We start from the raw sequence: 19,288 nt of genomic DNA on the forward strand, positions 1-19,288 counted from the left end.
AAGGGGGACCAAACAATCAAAACTTTCTAGCAAGCAAACAATTCTCTGTACTGGTGTCTCTCCCCCTCGACACCGCATTTCCTTTCTGTAATAGCTTTCATTAATGCAATCAAGCTTTCTTTCATTCTCAATTCTCATTCCTGTTCTCTCAATTTCTCTTGACATTGGTTTTCCCGTACGGCACTGACAATCTAGTCTAGCGTACGGAGGGGACCTCAGTTGGCGGACAGCAACTGCACTGACATCAGTTGCTTAGCCTTACGTCGCCCTTCCAAGGAATCTCAGGAAGGCGCCGCGTAACAGTTATCTTGATAATTTTTGTTTAAGTATATGACTATATATAATAATCACATTATTTACAATTCAGTGACTTAATATATTTTGTATGTATTCATATTATTTTAAGTAGATATTTGAATAATTCTTTGGTAAAGTGTTTTTATTTTTCAAACATAAATATATTTTAAATGTTGTTAGAAAGAAAGCATCAAATGGTGTCGTGGTGTAGTTGGTTATCACGTCAGTCTAACACACTGAAGGTCTCCGGTTCGAGTCCGGGCGACGCCAAATTTTGCCATCTATCTTTTCGACCGTCAATCACCACTATAATATTGGGAGAAAACAGGAAAAAACACCACCGTAGAATAGCTTATTGTACTTTTTTGTGTCCCGACAGCTTATTGTACTCGTCGTATCCAAAAACATGCAAATTTTCTACGGAAAAGGGTTATATTTATCCCTGTACTCTTTAAAAATTGTTATATTTGTCCTTCGTTATACTTTTTTGATATATTTATCCTTACCATTATACTTTAGGATCATATTTGTCCATGTACTCTTCAAAGAGGGTTACATTTGTCCTTCGTCATACGTTTTGACATATTTATCCTTACACTTATACTTTAGGATCATATTTGCCCCTCATCCATTAAATCTCCATGTCTCACCTTTCTTTTCCTACATGGTGCCTATGTGGATTTCTTTTTCCTCCAATTTAAATATGACCACCTATTTAAGATAATTTAATCCGTCCACCCAATTTAAATATGGTCACCTATTTAAGATAATGTTCTTTTTCAGCTCCATATTTTTCGGATAGCAGCGACAACATATTGGCAAACAAGAACTTTGAACTCAAAATCACTAATCTGATACAGCTTACAATTATTGCAGTAACCAAATTAAATTACGAGAAGTTGCACAACGATGGAATTAATAACAAAGGTCAGTGCTTAAAATAGAGCACTGCCAGAAGCCTAATATTGTCTAGGATGGTTTCCTCAAACATATTTTTTCTCGAAAAGAAAATATTGCTCCCTCCTCTCATTTTATATGAAAGAATTCGATTACAAGGGTCAAAACATCTAGTTTTTTTTTTTTGTGATTTGGGTATATAATTTTCATGTTTTTCAAAAATAAAATAAAATTACATATTTAAAAAAGTATATCTAAATAATTCAACTTTTTGGATGGCAGAGTCATGATTTAAAGTTTATGGGTTCTGATCTTGCTCATAACTCATTTTAGTTATTAAGTTCGTAATTAAATATTTATACATATTTAATGTATTTCCTAATAGAACACAAATCTAAACAAAAGTTATAGAGTTCATTCAAACCATACCTAATACTCTAGCTCCACCCCTTATCTTCGACCTGGTTTAACATAAACCTACAATGATGAATAATATTAGAGTAATGTGAATTATCAGAAGGAAGCCACTATATTTTATATATTGGTTGCCCAAAGACATAAATAAGTGCAGACAACCAAATTATGGTTTATGATTTAGGGTTAAATTGGGTGGGCGGATTAAATTATCTTAAATAGTTGACCATATTTAAATTGGAGGAAAAAGAAATCCACATAGGTACCATGTAGGAAAAGAAAGGTGGGACATGAGGATTTAATGGACGATGGACAAATATAATCCTAAAGTATAAGTGTAAGGATAAATATGTCAAAAAGTATGACAAAGGACAAATGTAACCCTCTTTGAAGAGTATAGGGACAAATATGATCCTAAAGTATAATGGTAAGGATAAATATATCAAAAAATTATAACGAAGGACAAATATAATCATTTTTAAAGAGTATAGGGATAAACACATGTCCATTTCCGAATTTTCTATACTGATCATTTTGTTTTTTTCTGTGCCGACCCCTAAACTTTGTACTATTCGCATTAACTCCCATCTCTACCAAAAAGTTTGAAAAAGGTGACAACACAGTGAATGGAACTCCTTTTGTTCAGTTTTTTTCCTTGTCCTTTTCAAAAGTCAAGCAGCAGCCCCTTCACCATTCACTGCCTTAGATTCTTCTTCATCCCATTAATTACCATTTCAAGCTTGTTCTTTCACCAAACACAAAAGAAGAAGAATCTTTAGTAAGGTAAAGGTTCTGTTTTTAGGTATTGCCACTGCCTCTTTATTATACATATGTTTTTAATTTTTCTGAAATTTATTTGGGTGTGGTCTATTTATCAGGTTTCTTCAGTAAAGATTCTGTTTTTCACCTATCTAGTTACTCATTTCAAGCAGACACCTTTTTCAGAAGAAAGAAGAAGCAAGATATTTGGCGAGGTAAAGCTTCTGTTTTTCCTCAGTTTGTCTTCTTTCTGCTGTGCAACTGACTGTGTATGTTTTTGCTTTTGAAACTGAAATTGGGTGTAGTTTAGCCTTCTGAAACCTATTGTGTCTGGTCTATGGGTCAGGTTTCCTGTGTAAAGATTCTGTTTTTCTGAGTTTGTCCTCTTAATTCTATTGTCTTTTAGCAAAGTGATTCTATTTTTTATCTCTAGGTATTTCTGGTGTGCCACTGCTTCTTTATGTATGTGCTTTTGAAACTGAAGGTGGTTTTAGTTAATTTTCTGAAATTTGTTTGGATGAGGGTTTATATAGCCTAAGCTACCCCAACTAGCTTAGAATTGAGGTGAAGTTTTTGTTGCTGTCCGGTTGGTTTATCAATTGAGTGTAGATTCTGCTTTTCTTAGTTTGCACTATTTTATTCTTTTGCCTAGGTAAAAGTGCTATTTTCCTCAATGGTCTTTTTGGTGTGCCACTGCCTGTATATGTGCATGCTTTTGAAACTGAAGATGCTGTAGTTAGAATTTGTGAAATTTTATTAGGTTGTGGTCTACTGATCAGGTTTCTTGTGTAAAGCTTCTGTTTTCTCAGTTTGTGCTATCATTTCAGTATTTCACCTTTCGCGAGTTAACATTTCCTCAAAGGATTTGTTTTGTTTGACTTAACAAGTGCTAGTGCTTGTTGGTGAAGTAGTTGTAACCAGAAAATGTTGTTGAAGTCTTGTGGTTTGTAAATATGTAGCATAACCAATGATTCTTAGGCAAAGTTCAAGTCCATAGGACAGACCATCATTAATCTCCCAAATTAATTGGGTTACTATAAGCCTGATTTATACATATTAGATAATTTGCTTCTATAAGTCAGTCCATATGCAATCTTTGGAACATGTTTAGTACAAAGTCTCCATATCGAAATGGGCAGGCTCAATCAGATGATGAGATCAGTATTCTAATGGTGGATTGCCAAGCCTGTACATGACCTTGTATTCTGTGACTCCTGTGGTGTTATTCCATGACTAGTTTTTTTTAAAGTGTTATTCTGTAACTTGTTTTAATTAGGAAACATGTTGGTTGACAGTCGGTACAAAGAGTGTCTCAGCCTGTATTAACATCAATGTTTTCGTGCAAAGAAGTGAGTTTAACCACCTATGATTTGTCTTTGTTATCATAGAATTAGGGACTTTCAGTATAGAAATTGAAGAAAAGCAAAGAAGTTTCTTCAAACTATGCGGAGGAGCATAAACTAAGTACTTAGCTTGGTCCTAAATTGTTATAGCTGACATGTATTACGTGAGATCCAACAGAAAGTAGTTTTATGATGTTGTTTCAAGAAGCTCTTTTGTGCAGTATTCTTGATCCTTGTCTTCATATCTCTGTTGCCTTACTCCTTGTTAACCAAGTATTTCTTTTTTGTGATTACTCTGTATATTTTCTAAATGTCCACCCACTCTCCCTTTTTCGTTTCAGCAGTGCCTTGCCTATACATACGAAAGGAGAAGATAATGTGTCAGGAAATAAGACATATACATTGACAACTAAAATAACTGCTAGGAATGGGAGGTTGCTGTTGCTCTTCAAGGAAGCCGCCCCAGCTTCATGGAACACCAATCTTTTACTATGTTAGTAATGATTCCGATCAGTCTACATATGGAAACATCCAACTAACATAAGTTCTTCCAGATTTTGTCCTATTGATTCATTCACTTTCTATAACGTTGTCCTTTTTGGACTTGTCTGTGCTTGCTGATATTATGATATTTCTTAAAATGATGGCTTATTGAATGTAAGTGTGTTACCTGCTAAAACAGTTCCTCAAAATATTGTACTAATAGTAAGTTCGGCTCATGCATTGTTCTATTAAGCAACATTGAAAGACCTCTACTGATTTTATATAAGGAGAAACTTGAATACTTGATTCAGTTCTTGGTTCCTTATAAACCTGAACACAGTGATTGTATTCGTGATGAAACTCAAATTTGAAGGAAAAAGAAAGCAACTGATTTTGTATATACTGTATGCTCTCTGAAGTCTTACGCATCAGTTTTACTACTTGCATCCTCTGCAGATGGACTGGCACCTTTTTTGTTCATTGATCGCTCTTCCTAATATAACCTTTTTCCTATGGCCTTCTTTTCTTCTCAAACTCTGACCATAGAGTTCCCGTCTTCTTTCTGCAGTTCCCACCAGCTTCTGAAGAGTATGAGTCCTTGACATCTGATGATAGCGCTGCTACTGCACTTACCTCTGGCTTCCTGGATGATTTGAACCTAGATAGATCAACACCTGACACTTACCGTGCTCCTCCTGCACCAATTCCGTTTGAAGTAGTTTTGGGGCATCCACAGTCCAGGGGTTCCGAGTTCACAGAAGAACCATTACTTCACAATAGCTATGAGAGTACTTGTAAAGATATTAAGCAATCTGATTGCAAAGCTGAAACAGAATTTCTTCTTGCCTCCCTAAAGAAAACAGGGATTGGCCTTGTAAAATCAAATCCACCTATTATTCAATCAGCTGACGAAGAGGATGTTTGTCCCACATGTCTTGAAGGTATATACAATAGACATTTTTGGAGAGGCGACTTCACTTTTGCCCTCTTCCGTACCTTTTACTTTTTTAATCAACCTGTTTGTGATTGGCTTATAGTCTTGGTGTCTATACTTTGCACTTGTTTTGCAGAATATGATGGTGACAATCCAAGAATAGTTGCAAAATGTAACCACCATTTTCATCTTTCATGCATTCTTGAGTGGATGGAAAGAAGTCAAACATGCCCAATATGCAATCAGGTCCACTTTGTTTTCCTTATCTCTTTCGCTCACCCCCTTCTTTTCCTCCTCTACCTTACTCTGTTTCTGTCAATAGTTTTCTAAGAGTATATGAGGAAAAGGATGGAGTTTTTCTTGATTCATGTTACTGCTCTTCATTATATTTTTCATTTCACAACGAACCGCGTTCATGCTTTCTTTTTATCATTATTTCTGTCGCTGAGATCCATAAAGTGAGCAAAACTGCTGATTTTCTTGATGCAGGATATGATATATGAAGACCTATGAAACTTTTCTAATCGAAAGTTCCTTAGCTGATCGTTGTCAATACCTGTCTGCACAAGCAGCACAAACACATGGCTGTTATTTTTCACTTGGAGGCTTGGCCTGTGTTCGCTTGTTCACTCATAAAATGTAATTTCTCAATGTATATGAAAATTATGTTAGTAAATCCTACCCTCGATGAAGATCAATTGATGATGCCTGTTGCACGTATGCTGAAGGGAGCTAATTGCAGCCAAAGAACAAGAAGAAGCTTTTAGTTTTGCATTTGATGTCTGGAAGATTAAATTCTGAAACACATGTTTTTAGTCATGCTTCTGAGTTCCATGTGTTGTACATGTATGACGCTTTCTTTTGTAATTTTATGTTCAATTGCTGTACAGATTCTTCTGTCAAAAGATAATGGCAATGACATATTCCTCCAGTTTTATGGGCACATTTGATAGTCCTGGTTTTGTCTCTTCTGAAAAATTACGTTTCCGCTGCTCCGGACCTCTACCCCTCCGGGTAGGGGTAAGGCTTGCGTACAATCTAACCTTTCCAGACCCCACTAGTGTAATTTTACTGGGTCGTTGATGTTGATGCTCAGGACATTTGACAGTCTTGTACATAATTTTTTTTTTTTTGGCCTACCAAAAACACAGCGGTGTCTGGGATAAGGAGAAGTCAATATAGTGATTCCAAAAGTTTGAGTAGCTCAAAGCTGTAATCCAAACAACTTTCTTGAATTACGTAAGGCAAGTACATTGTGATGCGTGAGATGAAATCACAATCACCAAACTACAACTCAAATTACGTATCATGTATTTTAGTTACTACATTTTAAAGTCTCAATTCTGACGCTACTTGTAAATCTAGTTTTTCACGTCGAGCCAACCAGCGTAATAAATTAATTAAATTAAATCCGGATTGAGCGCTGTGTCAAAGTGATTTTTAAGTTTTACCATAATATATGCATATCAACTTGTATAATTCAACAATTTGACGACAGCCAATGCAAAAATTCATACTTTGTTTGGCCAAGCTTCTCAACCAACTTATTTTGAAAAGTATTTTTGTCAAAAGTATTTTAAAAAAATAATATTTTTGATGAAATGCAGTTTGTGTTTGGTTATTAATTACAATTAGTGTTTGATCAAACTTTTAAAAAGTGTTTTAAATATTTTTTTAAAGTACTTTTCAAAAAAGTAGCTTTTAAAGAGAAGTTAGTTTTTTTTATTCTCAAAAATTACTTCTGCTTTTACTCAAAATCACTTTTTTTCATTCTAAACCTAGTTAACGAGAAAGAGTCCAATGATTCCAATCATTTGTTTTGCACCCAAAAAAATAAATAGAACAAGTTCAACACCATTAAGGGAGTTAGTGGAACCAATATAATATTTCCTCTATTAATTTGCGGTCTCGAGTTTGATTTTTGGAAATAGAAAAAAAATTATTTAGGAAGCGTTACCCGTTTAAATGACCCTTAGGGTGCACGAGTCCAAATTTGTCGCAATCTGAAAGCTAGTAGTACTAGTATCGATCATCATATGAGAAATCAAAAACCAAATTCAGATAAAATTAGACGGAAAAAAAATCAAAGATGTTGATAGGTTAGTTTGATGTAAGGTGTGAGCCTCTTCAGTTGCAGTGAAAGTTCCCGACTCTCTAGTGCTATCCCCCCTTTTTCAGCCTGACATTACAAAGGTAGACTTCATCCACCGGACGCCCTGGCTTTCTTTTTAGTTTTCCAATCTTCTGTCCTTCATTCTTGCAGATGCAAATCATAGATGATCTAGTTGCATTTATGCCAGACCAGAGCATTCTTCTCAAGAAAAGAAAGCGAGAATTCTTTTTGGTTTTGGGATTAATTATAATGGAATAAAACTCTTTTATTTATAGGGAAAAAATAACTTAGCCATCAAGTAACAAACCCTAAAATATAGACATTCACCTTAAATGGAATTCTATTTATAACACTCGCCATTGAATGTCTATTCAATGGATAATGTGCCTCGTTAAAACCTTAACTAAAGTAAAACCCAATGGGAAAAAATTCTAGTGAAGGAAAAAGAGTACACATATCTAACAATACGCCTTTTGGTTGCCTCATTAAAAGCCTTGCAAGGAAAACCCAGTGGGACAAAACCTTGTAAGGGAAAAAGAGTGCAATGCGTATTAATTCCCCTATTGAGAGCATCAATTCACATCTTTGAGTCTTCACATCCCAATCTTGTGCACTAGCTTCTTGAAGGTTGACGTCGGTAGAGAATTGGTGAAATAAATCAGCCAATTAACTCCAATCAATATGTTGCACCTTGAAAATCCTCGCTATCACATTATCATGTTTATAGTTATAGCAAGTTACAAATGTGCAGAAATTACACTTAGGATGTAGTACTTCATGACCAAGAATTCTATATGCTTTAAGCAATTTAAATCCTTCAAGGATTGTCATATAAGCTATATGAATGAACTTTAGATGCATATCAAGTTTTTATGTCATGCTAGACATAAGATAGATACAAGTGATTGTACACACCATTGGTTTTATACTTTCAAGTGTTTGAACCGCAGGTCCAAAACTATATGTCTTTCGTATGAAACCAATTTTGTTCGAATTGTATCTCTTCCATTTGGCCAATATTTTTTGTGTCTGTATTCGACAGACTTAAGATCCTCATCTATACTTGGCGCTATCATAGATGTCGTCGACGAATATTTTATATCAGTTATAATATTTTTTTTCCATAAAGACAAAACATAGAGATCTCTAATTTATATATTCAGGTACCTGAATCTCTCATGAGATTTTATGAAGTGTTATGTCATGTGATCTTCTAGATCACTTGCCTCCTTTATTATGATCATTTTGATCATTTGTTCATCTTCTTTATCAAGAAGTTTATTTGAAACCGATTTGTTTATACGCTTTAAGCATACCATAGACTTTGTCCTTCTAGGACTTAATTGGAGCATTTGCAATGAGAATATAGTTACTTTCTTTGTGTCAGCAAATGCGTCTGGCATGCTTTGCAATATATTGCAAATGAATTATCCTTTTATGAACTTCAAGTTCATATTATCTTATTCGAGGATCTAGATGTACACATGATAATTCGTTCCACGTAACTGTTTCTCAATTGTTTATCATGTCTCCCCCTCATGTTAGAAAACCTAACTTTCTTCCTCAATTTTGGAAACTCATCTTTGTGTGATATGATATTAATCAAAATATACATCGCATATCAATAATAAAAAGATGAAATTATTTGGTTCCTGACCCTAAACCACTTGTGAGGGGAGAATGTAATATACTTTCGTATAACGTATATCAAACTGATATACATAACTTTGTTCTCATAAGCAATAATTTAGCTATTAAGTGGAGGCACTCAATAAATTATTTTGCTAAATCAATTGTGATGTATACCAACTTATCAAGATGAACTATCTTGAATAAAAAACCTGGAATATGCTCTAAATTAATTATGGAGCAAATTACCTTGCAAACACCAGGTTGCGGGTTAGTAATAATCGCACATGTAAATCATCTCATAGATGCATCTTATGTGGTATACATGGCAGGTGAATGAGCTCATATTCACATTTGATATTTCCAGCATTCATTGGATTCAATCCCAATTCTAGTTGGTTTATTAATTAATGAGAACAAGCAACATAAGAGAATTCATAAAGAACTTTCTAGTTCTTTAATATTTACCCATGTGAATTCTCTTTTATTTTTGTAAATCATACGTAAATTAACATGGCTAAAGCAACTATGCCAACTGAATAAATTATTAATATTGATAAAGTTCAGGTTTACACCATGACGTGTAAAATTATCAATAAACTCCAAGTTTATTATGATATGAGTTTTTATATCAATAAACTTATATTTTATTGTGGCATTCTTTTATTTGTGTAGTACAAACTGGAGAATAAAGCGGGTAGCTTTTCACATACATATCACCCCGCTATAAGTTGTAGTAATATAAGATATTAAATCTTTTCTTTATTTATAGCCTCAATATAACCAATCGTTTTCGCGAATGCTTTAGAAACTAAATAAGTTTCTTTGAGACTTACTAAAATATAATGTCTTATTGATAATTAATTTTGTTTCTTCAAAATAGTATAATTGGCTCTTGCAGAGTTCTCAATTAATTTTGTAGTACCATATATTCATCAACATCTAATATGGTGAATATCTCTTTTAAAGAGAAAGTTATACCATTGTGGTTATGGTCAAAATTATATGCAAGATCTGTTTGTTGCATTACCTTTGTCTTTTAATAATCACAATGCCAAAATATTTTGGCGTACAATAAGTACGTGACCAATGACCATTTATGCCATAATAATGACACTATTTTCTTATTTCCTCTCAAACCTCCTTCTAGAGGTGAGTGTGGTATATACCACTAACACACTCATATTCTTTCAAAAATGAATATGTATTCACAAATCACATGTTGTCACATTCACATCATGAATGGATCACAATCATTTATATGTGTTTTACAAAATCTCATGTCAAATCGATGACAAACGTTACTTTCACAGAGTGAAGGATTATTTTGAGAATCCTTATTATTCTCATTGCCACAATGATGACGATTATAATTTCGTCTATTACCACGCCCACATCCATTGATACCCTCACGGTAATAATTTTGTCTTCTTTCAGACTTATTACATATTGCTACCACATTCTCTTAAGGGAATGAAAATGAAGCAAATTCAATGGGATGAGTTTCCACTTCTTGTACTCACGATCATACATGACTTTGATCATGGCAAAACATAGAAATTTACCACTTCGAGTGGTTATAATTTCTTACTAACTCCATTAGAACTATAATCAAAATTTATTGTCTTTGCTTGTATTTAAAATCAAATTATAGAATAAAAGAGAAAATACGGTAAAATACATACCTTAAATTCAGAATTTAATCATGAAGGAAGTTATTGGAATAATTTACAATCATTATGCTCAATCCCAAAGTTTTTACTCAATTGATTAGAGTCTCGTGCTGATAAAACAATGAAAAAGAATATTGCAAAGAAAGAGAGAGAATTCTTATTGGTTTGAGAATTAAATATAATGGAATAGAACCCTTCTATTTGTAGGGAAAAAAATAATTTAACCACTAAATAACAAATCCTAAAATATAGATATTCACCTCAAATAGAATTCTATTTATAACAAAAACTAAGCGAAAAACCTTTTGAGAATTGACCAAATGTTTAGATTGCTGCCTTGCATCCTGGACACGTGTAAGGTTTAATTTTCACAAAAGCTCTTTCCTTATCATTTCCTCGGCCACGAGCCGCCTACCTCTCCAATAAAAAATAAAATTAAACCAAAAAAGATTAAAGAAAATACTTCTGGTTTAATCATGACAAAATCAAATATATTCTAGTGAGAATTAAGTGAAAACTCACTTATAGAATATTTATTTTACATTTTAGTGGTGTGAGATTCAAATTTCATCTTACTCTCTGCTCGTTTAATCTTACCCGGGGGAAAAAATCAAGCAGAGTGCATTATCTAATTATTTTTGGTGATTGTCTCATGTTTAAAAGTTATATACTAAATCTTTAATCAATGAATGGAAAAACAAAATATTTATACATATAACTAAGAGCAACATTTGTTTGATGTTTAGTAATATCTGGTAACTAGGAAATTTGTCACATATCTGTTATAACATATTACATACAAAGTCTATATTTGTCAATCCTATTTTATTCCTATTGAAAACCGAGAGTCTAAGGAAACTGATTTATTAAATATAAACATCATTATTGCATCTAGAAGCAATTGGAAGAGTTAAAATATATCCCCCAGAAGCACATTCGTCAAAGGTTTAACCAACTTCGCCAATACCTAATTGTTGCTTTTACTATTTTTAAATACACAAGTTTTCTATGAAAGCGCAGGGCCAGCTACTCTTTTATATTTTAGTTTCCATTAATTTTTCCCATCTTTTATATATGAAAATTTTCTTTAAACACTTCTCTTTGGAACTCAAATTAAAAGACATGTACAATTAGAAATTGAGTTACCACTAATAATATCCTTCCGACCTTTTTTTTTTTTTTTTTTCCTGTTTTCAATTTACGACTCTATTCGCATTAAAAAAAGTAGAAAAATAAATGAATGGAGTATATGTATATGAATAGAACTCTGAGCTAAAAGCTTGTTTCGATGGTTGTATTGTATCGTATTGTTACTTTAAATATAATGTTTATTTTGATTGTTACTTAAATTTTATTGTATCATATCGTTAAATCTATCGCTACATATCAACGAAAAATGTCACTTTATGTAACGATCTATTTAGTGTGGTCGCATCGTTAGCTTATTTTTTTCTCTCATCTTGCTCTTCCTTATTAATAACTAATTCTATCTTATCCTTTACCCTATATTTTTTTTATAATAATTCTACTTCGTACATTACTTTTTTTTTTTAAATAATATCGCAAGTTTGTTCTTCATATCGTCAGTGCATTGACATCATGAAACAATAAATAATCTATATATATATATATATATAAACGATGCAGTACAATTAGGTGTGACAAACGGGCGGGTCCAAAATAGGTAATGTGAAAAACGAATAAATTATCCGACCCGATCATGTTTAACACAGATAAAAAAGGGGTTAATCAACGAATATGGATATCCATATTATCCATGGCTTTTTGAATATGATCACTTTTGAGAAAAATCCTAGTCTCCCATAAACTTGAGCAACCCCCAATTTGAGACTTTACAAATGTAAAAGTCAAACCCATTAGTTATTCACTGGTTATCCATTTTCTAAGTGGATAATATAATTTTTATATATATTTGATCCGTTTTTAAAAAGTGCATTATCAAACTCATTTTTTAATGAATAATATGAGTAAATAACTATTTTCTTTTATGCATTTTGCCACCACTAAGTGAAATGTAATAATAATACGATATATTCTCAAAGGATACATAAAAACCATCGAAACAAGATGTAAAAGAATTTGCCTAGAGATGCAAGACCCATTGACAAATTTGTCAACAACTAAACACAACTTGATGGGCTTAAAATGTCTAAACAAGTAAGTATCATTAATCAATTTCTAACTAACCATTTATTCTTGGCACACAAAGTCTTTGCTTCGTGGGGTCCCCTCATTCAACCTATCTTTGTCCTGAACCCTGTATGCTTCATTACAATGTGGATAAAGACATTAAAGCTGGTATCATCAAATTTATCTATATAAAGCACATGATAGTAATTGCTAATTGAAATTAGAGTGCAAATCATAATATTTTTTGATTATCCTGAATAGATTTAACCTTCCTTAAGTAATTTCAGTTATTGGGAAAAGTTTTGTGGAACAAGTTTCTTTGGGATAAATTGTATCCTTCCGGTCACTTTTACTTGACACTTTTTGACTTTTTACACCCCTTAAGAAATAATAAATGAAGTGTATAATTTATCATGATACTCATATTAATTGATGCATATTTTATTGGATTTGAGAAAATGATTTGAAATGAGTACTAATAAAAACTATAGGTAAAACAGTAAAAAATTTATTGTGTCTCTTAATACGCGTAAAGTGCCAAGTAAAAGTGACCGGAGGGAGTAGTATGCAGTAGCTCCTTTAAAGGGGTGTAATTTAACGCTTTTTGATAAAATTCACTAAATATGGATGTAAAATTATATTTTTTACCAAAAATAAAAAATCATATATATATATACACAATAGACTGAAGAGCTTAAAAATATTTTAAATAAACATTAATTTAAGAAGGGAATAGACCAAAACCAAGAACGCTCAGCTGTGATATTATACTGATACCATTTGTGCAAAATTCGATTTACATCACTGACTGCATGTTAACAATTTGTGACAATGATTTTGAAAACATTTTTGAACTTGAGAAAACTATGCGTGTATTACAAATGAGATGTCATTCAATAAACAAGTTGAGATTAGAGTTTTGGAGAAATATTCGAAAATCTAAGCGAATAATAAGGGCCAAATACATATACAACCCATTCAATTTGGCACCATTTTTCATTTTGGCATTTTATCTCTCCCTTGTTCATTTTGGCCCTCTAACTCTATTTTATATGTTTCATTTTAGCCTTCTAATTCTATTTCTTATGTTCCACTTTAACACAAAAGCTAAACCAGTGCAAAAATATAGCGCATGTGTATACACAAATCTGAGGTGTAATAAATATATAATTAAATATTGCCACTTAAACTTTTTTCATTCATGTCAAACAGGGTTAATACCAAAATACCCAAACTCGACCGTAGGTTTCATCCACTGTTGCCCCGTCTTCATTCTCTAAGTTCCAAAGCTTTCATATGCCAATTTCATACTTGGCCCGTTTAGATGAAATAAATCACAAAAAATATGGTTGGGTTTGAGTATTTTAGTATTGACCTGTTTGACATAGATGAAAAAATATGATGGCAATAATATTTAATTGAATATTTATTACACCTTAGATTTGTGTATACATGCGTGCTATATTTTTTGCATTAATTTTAGCTTTTGTGTTAAAGTGGAACATATAAAATAGAATTAAAAGGTCAAAATGGAACAAAGTAGAGATAGATTACCAAAGTAAAAAATGATGCGAAGTTATTTAGCCAATAATAAGATCAAAGAGGGAAAAAAAGACCTTTTTTTCCTTGTTCTTTAGTTTATTCATTAACGTTGAAAACAGACGAACTCGTGAGTGGACTTGAAGATCTTATGTCTGCCACCATATCTCTTTCCGCGGTAGACTTTCTAACTCAATCTCCTATTAAATGTCAAACATACCCTCAACTAAACTCAGTAATCCCACCGATGTACAAGAAACTAGATTCCTAACAGGAGAACAAGTCTATAAGGTTAGAACAGTAAATCCAATTTGTACCCTTTATATCTAGTCCGTGTGTGGCAGCTTTTAACAGATGTTCAGACAAACTTTCATTTTCCTCTTGTACCTATTTTTTCTACTCTGCAGTCTACACTGAATTTCTCAAAAGCTGTACTACAAAAATTCTCTGAACTATTCTCAATGTTTCTTAAGCACCACAATCTCTTCTTCAGCTAAAGCAAAGTTGCAAATTCATCAAAAATGGTGCCACAGATAGTTCTCATTTTACTTATTTCAATGGCATTTGGGGTCAGTTCTATTCCAAATGCTAGTTCAGAAATAACAAAATCAAGAAACCATAATGTAAACATGACCCATGTTGCTAAATCCACTGAAGAGTTTTTTCCAACTGGTAGAAAGTTGGGATCTTTGAAAGGGAGCAGAAAGTTGGAATCTTTGAACGAATCTCGAGTTGTACTAAGTGGAAACATCACTATCTTGAGCGAGAACAATACATTTGAACTTGGTTTTTTCAAAACCAATGATGAAACTAAATGGTATCTGGGTATTTGGTTTGCTTCAGTTCCTACTCCTACTTATGTTTGGGTTGCTAACCGTGAAAGACCAATCAAGAATCCATCTTTAGCAACTATGGAGATTACTGAGGATGGAAAATTAGTTGTGAAGGAAGATTCAAGAACCATTGTTTGGGAAACAAGTAACTTGGATAAAGCTAAAGATGTAAAGCTTTTGGACCAAGGAAATTTGGTTCTTGTTTCTAGTGAAGGTAATTTGGTATGGCAAAGTTTTGATTTTCCTACAGATACTTGGCTTCCTGGTATGAACTTGACTGCTACAAAATGGCTTACATCTTGGAAAAGTTCCACTGATCCATCACAAGGAAGGTACTCCCTAAGGCTTCAACCCTCAAGTTATGGAGAGATAGTTCTTGTTTATAATGGTACTTATCCATATTGGTCAACTGGAAATTGGAGTGAAAATGCATTTGTTGGGGTACCAGAAATGACTGTTCCTTACATTTATAAGTTCAATTTTATATCACCCTTTACTCCTATGGCTTCATTTGGGTACTCTGAGGTGTCATTAGAGAATGGAATGCCACCTCCTTTAACTAGGTTCATTGTAGATTTTACTGGTCAGATTAAACAGTTCACTTGGTTCCAACAAGCACAAAGTTGGAACATGTTTTGGTCACAGCCAGAGAATCTGTGTAAGACTTATGGTTTGTGTGGGAATTTGGGGTTCTGTAATAGTAAGACATTGAATCCGTGCAAGTGTTTGCCAGGTTTCAGCCCTTTGGATAGTGATTCATGGGATGCAGGGGATTTTTCAGGTGGCTGTCGTCGCGAAAGCAATGAGATCTGTAGTAAGAAAGATGGGTTTGAGGAGGTTGGAATGGTTAGTTATGATGGAGCTAGGGTAGTTTCAATTACTGGAACTAGAAGTGAATGTGAGAGAGAATGTTTAGGTAATTGTTCTTGTATTGGTTTGTATCACAATGAGAAGACTAAGTTATGCAAGAATTTATATGTTTCGTTGCTCAATCTTAGAAATCTTACATCTGATGGAACTATTGAGGATAAGCTATATGTGAGAGTTCAGGGAGGAGGGAATGCTCAAAAGAAGCAGATTCAAGGCAGATTACTTTTGATTGAAATGATCTGTGGATTTGTGGTAATTCTGTCAGTAGGAATTGGGACTTTCTTAGTGTTGAAGAGGAGAAGAATAAGGAAGAAGAATAAAGAAGAGGAAGATGTATTTCCTATAATGAATTTGAAAGTGTTTTCATACAAAGAGCTTAATGCTGCAACAAAGGGATTTTCGGAGAAACTTGGACATGGTGGTTTTGGAACTGTATTCTTAGGGGAACTATCGGATTCTTCACTCGTGGCTGTGAAGCGACTTGAAAGACCTGGTGGCGGTGAAAAAGAATTTCGAGCTGAGGTATGCACTATAGGAAACATTCAGCATGTTAATTTAGTGAGATTAAGGGGATTTTGCTCTGAGAATTCTCATAGGCTTCTTGTTTATGAATACATGCCAAAGGGTTCTCTTAGCGCATATTTAAGGCGAGATGGTCAGAACCTAAGTTGGGATGTTAGATTCCGAATTGCTGTTGGGACAGCAAAAGGTATCGCTTATTTACACGAAGAGTGTCGTAGTTGTATAATACACTGTGACATTAAACCAGAGAATATTCTGCTAGATGAAGATTTCTCAGCAAAGGTTTCTGATTTTGGGCTTGCAAAGCTTCTTGGTAGGGACTTTAGTAGAGTGTTGGCAACCATGAGGGGTACTTGGGGATACGTTGCACCCGAGTGGATCTCTGGTTTGGCGATCACAACAAAAGCCGATGTATATAGCTACGGAATGACATTATTGGAACTGATAGGTGGTCGACGCAATGTAGAGGCACCAACTTCAGCAAGAGGTGAAGAGGGTGGAACAGAGGAGAAGTGGTTTTTCCCACCGTGGGCAGCACGCCAGATAGTCGAGGGAAACATTGCAGCTGTCATCGATGAAAGGCTATGTGGAATGTACGATGTCACGGAAGCAGAACGTCTAGGATTGGTAGCGGTTTGGTGCATTCAGGATGATGAATCAATGAGGCCTTCCATGGGAATGGTGGTGAAAATGTTGGAAGGAGTAGTGGAGATAACAATGCCTCAACCTCCAAAGCTGCTCCAAGCATTAGTATCGGGCGAATCATTTCACGGAGTAGGAGTTGGTTCTGATAACGGGACATCACGAGGGACATCGCGAAGTGGTGGTTTCAGCTCAGGTTATAATCCCCAACTCTCAACAGTATCCAGGGAATCTCAAGCTTCAGTTTAGGTCTGTTTCTCAACTAGTCATTGTCTAACTGTTGGAGGAGGTAAAAGTTGCATAGAGCTTCTCCTATGGAAGAAAGATTTTTGCCAATCTTCACTGAATGTAGAGTTTCTTTCCCTGTTTTTCCCAAAATCCCATACTGAGAATTAGTAGCAAAATGCTCATCATGGGATTTTGTAAAATATATTCATGAATGTAGAGAATCTGTTTGCACGGACTTAGTTTTTTTTTTTCCAGTTTTGTCAAGTGTAAAAAACAAAAGCAAAACAAAACCGGCATATCACTTTGCATTTCTTGTATGTTTGGATCAGAGAGTTTTAGGAGAGGGTGGAAACTCAATCTCGATTTGAAAAAAAAAAAGAAAACTTATTGCAACTACGAACGTGAACAGACGCTTTCTCATTAGACTATCTTAACGGAATATTTATGTTGACCCTACGTTACGATTCTTCTTCTCTTATAAAATTTCTAGTTAGATAAACATTTCTCTGCTGCATGACGGAGTGATCTTTCCCTCTTATGAAAGCCGGTATCTCACTTTCGAAAGAGTCTCAACGTGGCGGTGTAGACCTAGCTCCATAGCTAGGCTAGTCACTGGCTAGAGGGCGACCGACCAAGAGATCGGTTGATTCACGTACTAATTATGCTGGGATTATAATGTAGGAACCGTTTTAATAGGTCAATAATAACGAGGCTATGGTGATGCGGTAAATAATAATGTAGAGATTGATAAGAGGGGACTGCTTATTTTAAAAGTTTTATTTTTAATCTTTAGTTACTCTTATCTACATATTTACAATGGTTAACATATTGCGAGTGTGAGCACGTGATTTTTGTTTCACACGACAATCGCTCCAAAAAGAAATAAAAACAAATATAATTGGCCCTGCTGTACAATTTCGGATTTCTGTGCGGCACTTTGTTAATTATTTATGATTTTTGCCCATTTTATTTTATTAAAACAAAATACAAAAAATGTGTGTGTCATGCGTAATTTGAACCGTAATCCGGTCGTTAAATAGAAAATCATAAATAGGCATCTTTGTCCGTGATTTTTGTTTTGTTTGATTTTACCTGCTTCAAACAGTTTAATATGTGTGTGTAAATAATTGTATTAAGTGTTTATTTAATTTTAATTTGATTTACTTGGGTTTTGTCTTAAAAATAAAAATATATATATAAAAAATATATAATAAAAAAGAGTGCAGAATTGGGTTAAAATCAGTTGGGCCTATTTTCATTCTAATTCGAGGCCCAAATCCAAACCCAAAACCCCATGTGTAACCCGGTCCACACCAGCTGATACCCAGAACTTCGAAACGACACCGTTTTAACCTGGTCTGATCTGGGCCGTTGATCTCAGATTGATCAACGGCCAAGATCACTTCCCCATAACCCACTGATGAACCCGACCCATTCCACCCGGACCGACCCAAACCCCTTTAGGATGAAACGACACCGTCCCCTACCAGCCAAGAGATCCTGACCCTTCATCGTACCCCATCCAACGGCTAGGAATCAATCCCTCACCAACTATATAAACCTATAACCTTTACCCTGCCCCCCTATCTGAACCCCCTGCCTTAGGTCGTCTTTCACCCCAGACCTCAGACCATCAAACCCTAGAGCCGCCCCTGTATCCTCCACCATGAAAGCCGGCGGCATGGACGCCGGTGACCTTCCCCTTAACACCCTAGAACCCCCTTGCCACCCTGAACATGAATCCATTAACCCTGTAGTTCGAATCCCTTCCCACCTTCTCGAATCTTCATTTGAAGATTCGAGTCGAAACTCGATCTACACGGTTCAACCCCAGCTTCACACCAGATACTCCCCAGACCCCTTCGTGACCAAACCATACTTGGTTTGGTCCGAATCTGATCAGGGAAGCCTGAATCCCAGATCTAAGTTTGAAGGTTTCGTGTCCTTCGTCACTGGTTCAT

General features: G+C 34.5%; 2 protein-coding genes and 1 non-coding gene across 4 annotated transcripts; all 3 read left to right on the forward strand.

The window, feature by feature from the left end:
• Window positions 1–493: 493 nt before the first annotated feature.
• Window positions 494–567, forward strand: TRNAV-AAC (transfer RNA valine (anticodon AAC)). Its single transcript has one exon. It is a non-coding gene; the product is annotated as a tRNA-Val (tRNA).
• Window positions 568–2,214: 1,647 nt separating this feature from the next.
• On the forward strand, window positions 2,215–6,070 carry LOC104245975 (probable E3 ubiquitin-protein ligase RHB1A). Of its 2 annotated transcripts, none has more exons than XM_009801693.2 (6): window positions 2,215–2,391; window positions 2,487–2,582; window positions 4,055–4,203; window positions 4,762–5,134; window positions 5,264–5,373; window positions 5,617–6,070. In XM_009801693.2, the coding sequence occupies exons 3-6, from the start codon at window positions 4,138–4,140 to the stop codon at window positions 5,638–5,640; spliced, it is 573 nt and encodes a 190-aa protein (XP_009799995.1). In that variant the 5' UTR covers window positions 2,215–2,391; window positions 2,487–2,582; window positions 4,055–4,137; the 3' UTR covers window positions 5,641–6,070. The 2 variants fall into 2 exon arrangements, with proteins under 2 accessions (XP_009799995.1, XP_009799996.1); XM_009801694.2 differs by having other exon boundaries at window positions 2,254–2,391; window positions 4,052–4,203.
• Window positions 6,071–14,581: 8,511 nt separating this feature from the next.
• Window positions 14,582–17,577, forward strand: LOC104245977 (G-type lectin S-receptor-like serine/threonine-protein kinase SD2-2). The gene has a single exon (XM_009801697.2). It carries the CDS (start codon window positions 14,754–14,756, stop codon window positions 17,346–17,348), a length of 2,595 nt encoding a protein of 864 aa, XP_009799999.1. The 5' UTR covers window positions 14,582–14,753; the 3' UTR covers window positions 17,349–17,577.
• Window positions 17,578–19,288: the final 1,711 nt, after the last annotated feature.

This window comes from Nicotiana sylvestris, chromosome 1, assembly GCF_000393655.2.
Source record: "Nicotiana sylvestris chromosome 1, ASM39365v2, whole genome shotgun sequence".
In the NCBI taxonomy this organism is placed as follows: Eukaryota; Viridiplantae; Streptophyta; class Magnoliopsida; order Solanales; family Solanaceae; genus Nicotiana; species Nicotiana sylvestris.